General features: G+C 29.1%; 1 protein-coding gene across 1 annotated transcript; it reads right to left on the reverse strand.

The window, feature by feature from the left end:
* Nucleotides 1-336: 336 nt before the first annotated feature.
* On the reverse strand, nt 337-5648 carry LOC18051917 (polyamine oxidase). The gene is made up of 9 exons (XM_006445747.2): nt 5534-5648; nt 5186-5432; nt 4727-4879; nt 4270-4513; nt 3571-3714; nt 3133-3282; nt 2255-2512; nt 542-623; nt 337-417 (listed from the first exon to the last, which is right to left on the reverse strand). Exons 1-9 carry the CDS (start codon nt 5646-5648, stop codon nt 353-355), a joined length of 1458 nt encoding a protein of 485 aa, XP_006445810.1. The 3' UTR covers nt 337-352.
* Nucleotides 5649-11435: the final 5787 nt, after the last annotated feature.

Below are 11435 nucleotides of genomic sequence, written 5' to 3' on the forward strand. Positions count from 1 at the left end.
TTTCAAAAGGTATGAAGATAGTTGAAGAAGCTGGTCTTTCTCCTCTAAAATGTAGAGTCAGAGGAGAGCTGGGTTGGATTATTAGTGAAATTAGAACTTTGGTGGGTAGGGATAATCAACATAGGGTGGCCAGTGCTCTTAGATCCTATAATTCAGTGGGTCATTGTATAACACAAATGATCTTGTGTATTTCGGAATTTTTTGTGCGTGGTTACAGGATGTTCCGAAAGAGATTAAAGATTTATTATATTGCTTTGTTCTATACTTCTATTTGGATGAAATCATTTGCCATTAAAAAAAATATAGGAATGCAGTAGATCATTGAAGAAACTCTTACCTATAAACGTAGTTGCTATATATGGTGTCCATCAGAAAATTGCTTGAAGCACTTAATTAGATCATTTGCAGTATTAATACCTACATAGAAAAGTAATTAAACAAATCTAATCATCATGAGAACTTTTTTAATCATAAAAATACTCTCAATTAAACATTTGTTAAAGCTACGTATATGTGTGTTTGTGAGAGAGAGAAAGAGAACCTGCAAAATAGGCACCATCAATATATCCTAAATATGTTGAATTGGTATGCTCCCCTGTGAAGTAAATTGGACCAATTGGTTCCTGGTATTTCACAAAGTAATTAGAGTAAAGATTGGATCGATGCCTTTTGTTTTTGTTAGATCCAGTGCTGAGTTGTTCTGTACTTAATTCTTTATAATCTTCTACTACACATAAAGTAATATATGATTAAAATTTAATTAATTTTATATTTTTATCTAATTACTATCGATTGTATTTTTTAAAAAGGTTTATAAAAAAGTAAGCTTGGCTCTGAATTCAAATCTTTTATTTTTTTAACTTATTTTCTTTAATGAAATCATATATTAATGTTTTGGAGCGAATATGCTTCTCCTAGGTAATTAAAAGTCTCTCGTAATAGACAGGTCATTTTAATTTGTGGGTAATAATGAATTCAAAATGTAGTTACAAGTTATGCATACCCATGTCTATAAATAATTATATAATAGATCGTTGGGGACAAAAAGAAGAAATCTTCTATCAAGATGAGCAACAGTCATATTATCTCAATTAGCTTAGAAAAAACTGGACTGATGGGAATGCTTAGTTAACGATAATTTATTGGTTTAGCCAATCCTGCAAGTGTTATTATCATATGCAGTAATTGGGCTTGATACTTCAGCTACATTTGTTTAGTGTAGGATAGGGACATAATGAGCCTTATAATTAACATACGAATTTACTTTATAGATATGTTTGGCACCCAAAATTGAATTAAAATAATTATTAAAATTAGATTGGACTTTTAAAATAGATTATATTATACTCTTTAATGTTTGATACAACACGAATTGGACTATATTAAATTGTATTTAAATAATATTAAATACTATTTAAGTTTATATTTAAATATAAATATCAATTATTCATGAAATTTTATAATAATAATTAAAATAAATTTAAAAGGTAATTAATAAGAAAATTAAATATATTGTAAATAAGTTATTGGGTAGTCATAATATAATAAACAAATAAAAAAGAAATAAAATAATTTTAATATTTAATTAATTTTTATCAAATATCTAAAAAAATTATTTAAAATCAATTAATTAATGATATTATTAATTTTCATGATTATTTTTAATATTATATTAGTGACAATCAAATTTAATACAATCAACAATGCAATAAATTATTAAATGGTTAATTTTATTGATAAATTATTAAATATACAAGTAATCAAAATTTAATCTCAAGAGTTAGTAGAAGTAAAAGTACCAATTCAATTAGATCATAGGTAATAAATGAAAAATGATAAAATTTAAGTAAATTATAAATTAAAATTAATTACTTAATTAAATAATTAATATTAGGTATAAATAAAAAGATAATGATATAAATGAAAGTCAGATAAATGGACAACTTTTTTCTTTAATTTTATCTCAACTAAGTGTAAATTAGGATTACTAATCCTATGATTTTAGGATTAATTTAAATTTAGTCCCCTTAGATGAATCCAACTAAGCTTGCCAAACATGGGATAAATATTTGATCCCAAAATTAGTCCAATCCCATACTTAATTCTAGCATCCAATTAGCCCAATCCCATACTAATTAAATGATAATTACTTTTCCTGTTAGGGTGTTTTTGAAAATACAATTTTTTTCCTTCAAGGTTCCAAATTAAATGGGTTAAATTAAGTTAAACCTAGGTGTAATTTGCAAATGCTGACCTTTAATTCTTTGTAACTTTGTTGAGTAAAACCATTGGGCCAATTGGAGTAGCTGCCATTGAAGAATCTGTTGGACCACCATCTTGGAACAAAAATGCTTTGAGGCTCTGGAATTTTATTTCCAAACAATTTTCGAAGCACATTATTCATAATCTCTGCCTTTGTCTTTTCATCTGATTGTCGCTCTACCCTCCTCGATTCTTCATCTGTTACTGTCACAAATAGAATGTTCGATCCTGGCATTTCATTCTCCAAATGCTGCATTTCACTTATTAATTTAATTTACTTTAGGAGAAAAAATAATTAAGGATCTTTTATTCTCATGTTCGAATGTCTAAAATACGGATTCACTACTACACCATCTAGTGTAGTAGTTAATTGAACAAAAACACTATATCACCAAATGGTATAATAACGAATTACAACGAAATTTACATTTAGCCATCCTACCTGAGAAGATATATATGTAATATTATAGTTAAATAATGCAACACTCACATATATTTTAGTTGTATATATTAGATAAAAGAAAATCTACTTCACTCTAGGAGAAATTGTATGATATGGATGCTTAATTACAACCAAAGCAGTTAAGAAGCAAGAAAACGGCCGGCTTGAATAAATTATTAAAATAGGAACTTGGTGTTGATGTGATTTTGTGTTGAGAAGACATAAAATTGAGATTAGTGATTTCTTGATAAATAATATATGAAAGTAATTAACCGAAATTATGAGTCTGTTTTAATACTAAATTATAATCTAACAGGATGAATATAATACTTTTACATAGGGCAATCTTTTAGCAATGATGTAATTAGAAAAAAAAAATGTTGTAATAACTAAAAAGACACGATGGAGAACATAGAATTTGTAAATACCTGCCAAATTGGAAAATAACCACGTCTTTCATGAGCATAAATGAAGAACTCAGTGCCGGGGCCGGTCGGCCAGAATTTGTATGGGAATTTCATAAATATCTTTGTATATATTGCCATATTGAAGTTGTTGATTGCTAGTTTTTTCCATAGCTAAGTAAATACCATGAAGTTAGTAAATAATTAAAAAAAAAACCACAAATACAGAAAATTTAAGGTAGATTTTCATATTACATAAATTTTTAGATGCCTGCATTTTACAAAATAAGAATTTAAACTTGGTTATCAACAATAAAATATTGCTATGTTCTAATTTACATAGTATTGTATTACTTTTCGCCAAACTTAAATTCGCAAATTGTAAAATACAGATGTTTAGGTAGAATAAAAATAAATATGAAAAGAATAAGAAAAGAAAGAAAATTAAAAGAGGTGACTTACAGGCAGATTAGGAGTGAACTCAATGAAATCACTTTGGAGGACTCCAATGCTGACAGAGACTATGGCATAGTTTGCTTGGTATACAGAGCCGTCTTCTGTTTTCACTGTTACTTTATCCTTTGAGTAACTTATGTTCCTCACTACCTGCCATTAATTGTTAATTGACTAATTAGTAATTTAATCTGAATAGCTTTAATTTTTAAGAAGCCGAACCGCTCCAATTCACCATCAAAGTTAGAGCAATCAATTGTGTCACCATTGTTCTATACCCGTTTTACTTTTCTAATCCGCAAGTGATATTTAATCACAACCGTTAAAACAACTACGGTTTGGATCCAATGGATATAACACCAGCTCTACGTACATTAGGAATGCTCCGAATTAATTGAACCCATTAACATTTACAAGTCATATGATCTAGAATGAAATTTTCATAATAATCTTTGGAGCGTGTAGCATTATTTAAAAGTAAAATAATATTTATCTTAAAAGTGGGTTCCGACAGGGTGAATTAAAAGTATTAAAATTATTATTTACTATTTTCTGGGTCTGTTCTTGCGTTCTCAATTTCAGGATTACTCTATTCAAAACATTTATTAGGTAGTTCATTTTTGTTTTGTTTTTTTTTTCTCCTGAAATTGAACTGCGCTTACTCCAATTCCTTCATCATTCAAGTGATATAGAGATGATAAATGTCACCTTGTTTAGCTTGAGCCTAGGATCTCTAATCACTTGATGCCCGTGGGAGAGAAACTGCTTGGCAACAGAATGAACCACACTTTCGAAACCTCTGGGGTCAGCTACAAAATAAGAATCCTCCCCAAAATCAACCAATTGATTCCGAGGGTATGTTGTCTTGAGACTTGTAATTCTTGGGGGCTCTGCATCTTCATAATCATTGAAAAAATAATCTATTGCCATTTCAAGCGGAGTCATTGGAACCCTGCATATGCCCAAAATTTTCAAATAGTTACTAAGAAATATCTCTTTTCTTTCTTTTTTATTAAACTTTTTGAGAAAAATATATATCCTTCGTATAGATTTATGATCATTATGTTCAATTTCGGATCAACAACTTTTTATATCATAATTATTAGAAAAACGAAATTTGCTCAATCCTACGCATAAAGAGTTGCAAAATCAATACAAAGCTTACTCTTTTAATAGACGTTGGGAACCCAAAATTGAGGTATCATCATCTCTCGTTGTTTCAGAAGATAAAATTTTGGATAAGTTAGTGCAAAACGCATCCCTTGTTTTAGCAATTCGGACTGCAGATTCCACCACATGCTTTTGGTATAACCCACCACTGCGAAATGTCAAATAGATTATTTAATAATTTATATTCTGTGAAGGCTAAGGATTTTGGTGCCCAGTTGAAGAGCACCAAACGGTCAAGAATTGATTGAAAACTAGGTAGAATATAGAATCAGTATTAAACAAATCCTGGCTTGATTCGGTCTACTCGGTAAAATAGAATAATAATATTATAACATCATGATGTTATAACATTATTGTTAAATTCATTACGGATATGAGAGTCATTTTTATCCATAAAATAAGAAGAGGGAAAAAGGCTCAAAAACAGAATGGTTGAGGAGGAAGAGTTGTATACTCTTGTTTGTAGATGTTTGAAGTGAGATTTGCATAGTCAGAGTAGAAAGTCTTGAGCTTGATTTTCTTAGCAATTTGAAGTGAAGGACTAGACTTTGGTCCTCCACTGTTAACCCAATTGGCACCCAATTCAATAGTGTGCCCACCGATGTTGCCTTTGTGAAGCCGGCCACCAACCCTGGAGCTTGCTTCTAATATTATGAAATCTTTGTACCCAGCTTCTTCAAGTGTTTTTGCTGCCATAAATCCTGAAAAAAACAAACAGATAAAACCCATTTATTATTATTATTTATATGCATCTAGACGTTAGCTACAAATGCACACAAGATATGTCATGGATCATCACCACCTGACATGCCAGCACCGACGATGATGACAGAATTCGACGGAGGTGAGGTGGGAGCTATGACTAATGTAAAAGGGAGAAGCAGGGCTAGGGCAAGCACCACAGCTGAGACCTTCATTTTTTCAAACTACTGGGAGTTTGGTAATGGCCATGGGAGTTGGTGTCGATGGCGTAATTATATAGTGGCGGTCATCCTGATCCGGATGCGAAAATTTACAATTAATTTGACCCATTTTGTGGTGGGGTCTTTTAGTTTACTTTTAGTTATACGGCAATTCAATTTCATTCGGATTCTCATGTGGCAGAATGCAAACTTCAGATCCTTTCTTGCCACTAAAAAACTTTTATCAACTAAATTAATTGCCATTTGCAAAATTTTTCTGGTTTTTTCTGTATTTGTTTAAATTACAAATTAAGAAAACTATTTACAAGTACAGTAAAATCTCTCTCTAATCATAACGTTTGGATCAATTGTTTTAATTATTATGAGGAGATTAAAATTTAATACGAGCATAGTTACAAAAAATATTGATTTGACTTAGTTATCCTTAGTGCAAGTGATATAAAAATAAAGTATGAGTTACATTAATCTTATATCATTAAGAATATATAAAGTTACTTTAAAAGTCTAAATATTTATATTCTCTTTAATTGGTTTTACTCAATGTAATTTCGATAAATGTTATAATAATTTGATAACAACTCCAAAGAATAAATCATTATCCCAAGTAATTTTAGAAATATATTTTATTTCATCTTAAACCTTTAATGTAACATAACATATGTTATTTGTAATATACTGCTAATTATTATAATATAGAAGTAAGTTTCCCAAGACGGGATCTATAAAAAAATAAAACTTCAATATAACTTTGAGTTCATTCTTATCTATAATTAGTCTAAATTAGGATTATAATTTTTTATGACTATAGACAAATTATTCCTATACAAAGTATTACTGTAAAAATGTTTTATTCTACTTAGTGCTTCCTTTAAAAGTTTTAACTACTGTCTGTCGAGTTGATCATCAACTTCACCTTTGAAAAAATTGAGCTTAAAAACTATGCCTCTGGTAACTAAGACAGGATTGGGTAGCTCTTACCCTAATAACAGAGATAGTCTTCCTTAATTTTTCATTGTTAATTATGAAAGTGATATTTAGTTAAATCAAACTTATTTTAAGCTTGAATAATGTACATCTAATATTTTAGGAAGCATTTAAAAACCTTACTAATTCGTCTAGATATAATAATACTGTATAAATGTTACAATAAAGTTTATTTTAATTTGGAAAAATGATAAGACGAATACCCCTTTATTTTTAGAAATGACAAATTCTTTTTTAGGACAAATAAATTCTCTTTTTGTGTTTAGAAATAGTCACAAATATCCTCAAAATTTATTTTAAAATAGGTCTATATAATCATTTCCTAAAATTAAAAGCTCTCCATGGCCGTTTCACCAAATCACAAGGTGTCTTTGTTCTTTCTTATAAGTTAAAAATTGAATGCATAGCGAAGCAGAGAGCTGGATAGTCTAATTTATTAAATTTAAAAAAAAAAAAAAAACTATGCAGAATGGACAAAGGCTTCAGATGAAAACAATGCCAACAGGTTTTCTGCGGAAATTCTGAGACAACTGGAAATTTTAAACGATGAGGTTTTGGATTTTTGCCGATGGCTTCACATTCTTGTGGTGGCAAATGGCTGCCATTTGAATAAATAATAGTAGTACAGAATTTTACTTGGTCTCCGCCTCTCTCTTTGTATTCTACTCGAATATTACATCTAAATGAACAGGCATGTATAACTAAACGGATGGAATTATTTGAATCCATTAATTTTCATTCTAACATTTATTTTTTATTTAAATAATTATTAAATTATAATTTATTATTTTAATGCATTAATTCTCAAAATTAAAAAATTACATTTGATTAATAATAGTCAAAACTTAAATTAGTTTCACACTTTTAAATTTTTTTTATTCTTACTTCGTAAATCAAATTATTTTCCTCTTGGTTATCACTTTAATATTATTAGTTTTTATCTATTATCATTTAGAGTTTGTGCTTTTAAGATATGATCAAAAAATAAAAAATCTAATAGATTCAGTAGAACATAAACTTTTATTTTTTATTTTTACATGATGAGTGCTGATCCTTTAATTTTGCTTAGATTACAAAAGACTAAATTTGTTAATTTTTTAACAATTTCATTTGTTAAATACAATATTTTAATAGGGTCCAGCTATCTTGCGTCATGGGTTTGGTACCCCAGTTCTCTGTCTCTTAGCAAATGATCCTTTAGATTGTGAACAAAGATAGTTAACGGCTGAGATTTAACAGTTAAAAAATGGGTAACCGGCTGAAGCTGTAATACCAGTAAAACGAAAACAAAAAAGATAATTCAATCCAAATTCGCAGAGCTCTCTCTTTCTCTCTCTCTCTCTCTCTTCGTGAATACTCTTGTATTTCATCCACAATTGACTGTCACAGTTCTTCAAGCAAAATCGGCTATTGCGTTGAGAGAGAAAGTTGTTGTTGCATCTCGACTTCGTGTGCTATTACTATTGCGTCTTTGCTCTGTTGCTGCTGTAATTGAGAATCGACGGCTGCTGCTGCTGCTGCCGCTTCGTCTCTGCTCTGATTCAGCTAGTGGTGGTGGCGCTGCATCTATGTGAGGGTGGCGCCAACTTGAGTTCTGAGTTTGCAAAAGTGGGCAGCTTGCTTTGCTAATTTGGGGCTGGGGTTTTTCCTTTTCTCATCCCTTTACTTAATGATTTTAAAAAAATAAAAATAAAAACCGCACGATATGACGGGTTCAGTTCCAATTTGGATCACATTAAGTCCGGTTCATTATTGTGAAATCGTAATAAACAAATAAATTGGGGGCTGAAAAATCTGGTCGGAATTTCAATTTGTATTAATTATTGACTTTTTGACTTTCTTTCCAATAAAATTAAGCTATGTTCAAGTGTTTGTATTTTGGTAAATTTTGCTGCATCTATTTTGTTCATGTGATTGTTAATTTGTTTTGTTTTTCTGGGTCTTGTTCATATAATTGCTAATTTATTTTGTTTTTCTGAGTTTTGTTCGTATGATTGTTAATTGATTTTGTTTATTCTTTTCATTATTTCCTATAATTTCATTTCTCGTTGGGATAAATTCAAGAATTATGATTTATGAGTCCAAATTGTTTGAATGTATGATATGTGAGGGTCCTGCCTACAATTACTTTGGGTTAGTGTGCAGCTGTAGGTTCTGTGGAGGGTAAGGTAAAATAGTTTATGAATAAATTGAAGAATTGGTGATATAGGTAGTTACGACTGAAATTGTAGAAGAGTTTTCTTCAATTTCTACCCAACGAGTAAATGTGATATTTACAATCTCATTAAATGAAAGAGTAAGACAGCTTTGCTATTCAATATGTGTTTCATTAATTCACTTCGGTATTGAAACCCTGAAACTTTACTAACACACAAATTAATTAATTGATATAAGTTCTATTTTTTAATGCAACACCTTATGTCATCAACTTACATAACCATAACAAAAATCTTCAGTTACAAGATAATGTCCCATAATATAGAATATCCAACAATAAAACATGGCAAGAGGAACGCTGGCAACCTCAACTCCATACATCAGTTTGTTATTTGTTTAAACACATAAGTTGTAAAAATATTTTCAACTTACTACATGTGTTTTTTTACTAACCAGTTGTTCTCCTCCAGGTGACCGGACATAAACTCTATTTAATTTTTTACATATTTTATATTTTAAAATTTTGATTTATTGTAAACAAATAAGGGAGTTTGACACAATAAATTCTTAATATCTTAATATAAGGTATGACAAAATGGTATTTTCATTTATTGTAGACAAATTAAATTTAGGCACAATAAATACTTAATCCATCATAAAATTAAAGGAAAATAATGATAATTTATATAATTAATTTTTTCGGCAATAAATCTAAATAAAAAATGGCAAAAAGAATTTATTAAATTTTATGTCCTACTAAGAGTGGATCCATAACCCTAACTATTTCAATTTTTCAATTTAATTCAAATTAAGTTGCATAAGTTTTATTTTCATTTTTAGCAAAAGTAAAATAAACAAATAAATTTTTTTTTTTATATATCGACCTCGGACTCACTGAACTATAATATAACAAGACACTTTTATAGTTAAGAGTTAAAAGTTTACTTTTAAGTTGTGTCACCTAGAAGACTCTTTGTGTGTTACTATATTAAGAGAATTATATGCTTTCTACTTAATAAATTAAGATTTACAATAAAACATACTGACTAAAAGGGATGTATATATACAACACAAGTTCTTTCAAACACTAAAATTATTGTTTTTTATTTCACACTTATTACTTTAAACTCTTATATGAAACAAATAGGGACTACTAAATAACATGTCAGATAATTTTATTACTTCTTTAATTATTACAATTTAATTCGAGCTTCTTCTGTAACAAACTATACAACTCATACTTTCTATTACTTACAACAAATAAAATAGAGTATCGAATATATTTTTCTCTTTCTTTTTCATTGTTTTAACTTATCCTTCATCTCAATTAAGCCATTATTTCTTGGTTGATGATTTACTATTTTTAAATTTATTGTTGTTATTATTACGCAAATTATCATCATCATCATCAATATTTTAATATTATTCTTTAAATAATTTTTTTATTATTATTATTGTTCAAAATTAGCAATGACACGGCCTATTATTTAAACTACAAGAATAAAATTAAATTTATTTATTATTTCAAACCTCAGGGTTAAAGGGGAATTTTCTCCTTTTTTCCCGCCAATTACTTTCGCAGTGCATTACCTTCTCTTGGACCCTCTCTTCCAAATATTTTTGTCACTTTTTTAAAAATAGAATTTCGATCCTGCCCTAACCCAGAGTTGCACGCTTCCACCAACTTGTTTTCAACCAATAGTTGAATCTACCTGTTTGCTGTTAGTTTCAATGCATGTCTTCTTAACAAATGTTGGACCCATTACATGCATACTTTTATCAAAATCTTCTTTCCTTGTAGGTTACCGGCCCATGACCTTTTTGTCCGGTTACCTCCAATTGTCTTTGTGTCACTTTTGCAGCCGTTAGATGATATCTAAAGGCTCATTCACTATAAGACAAACGACTGGGGTACCAAACCCCTGACGCAAATTAGTTATACCCATTTTAATAAAGGGAGGAGATAAAAGAAGAAAGAATAAGGTCTAATCAGTAATCAATCAAATTATATTTTTACAATATAAATTTTAATTCAAAAAAGAGTGTAAATAAAAAATTTAATAAGTTCAAATATCTCTACTTTAATTAAACGCAAACTTAACTTTTACTGAAATATCTTTTTGGCTTGACCTCTCTGTCTCTTTTTAAATTTACTTTTGATAAATTCTTAATAATTTAAGATAATTGAGGATAACAAAATGTGTTTTTAGATTATGTTTTCTTTTGTAAAATGAATTTCAACTCAAAGATTATTTTACCAAAGATGAAGATGAAAACCAATCGTTCACGATGCTTGGAGGACAGCATGATTATTAAGATCCCTAGACTGCAACTGCAACTCAACAAATAGCCTAACAAAAAGATAATTATTGAGTAGGTTGAATAGAAAAATTAAATTTATTATAGTATTTATACTTTTTTCTTCCAAAAGTTAATTACCGAGATTTAGACAACTTACATCTGTTATGGTGTTCAATTAGACAATGAAAAAAAACACCTTAATAATTAAATATGATAATCACATACACCTAACTTTTCAAAGTCAGGAAACATAGATCAATACAATTTACCAAACATTTAATTACTTTCTTGCGCCGAAGTATTCATTATTAACCAAAACTAATCTTAAGAATGTAAATA

The sequence above is a fragment of the Citrus clementina genome, unplaced genomic scaffold (genome assembly GCF_000493195.1).
Source record: "Citrus clementina cultivar Clemenules unplaced genomic scaffold, Citrus_clementina_v1.0 scaffold_2, whole genome shotgun sequence".
NCBI classification, from domain to species: Eukaryota; Viridiplantae; Streptophyta; class Magnoliopsida; order Sapindales; family Rutaceae; genus Citrus; species Citrus x clementina.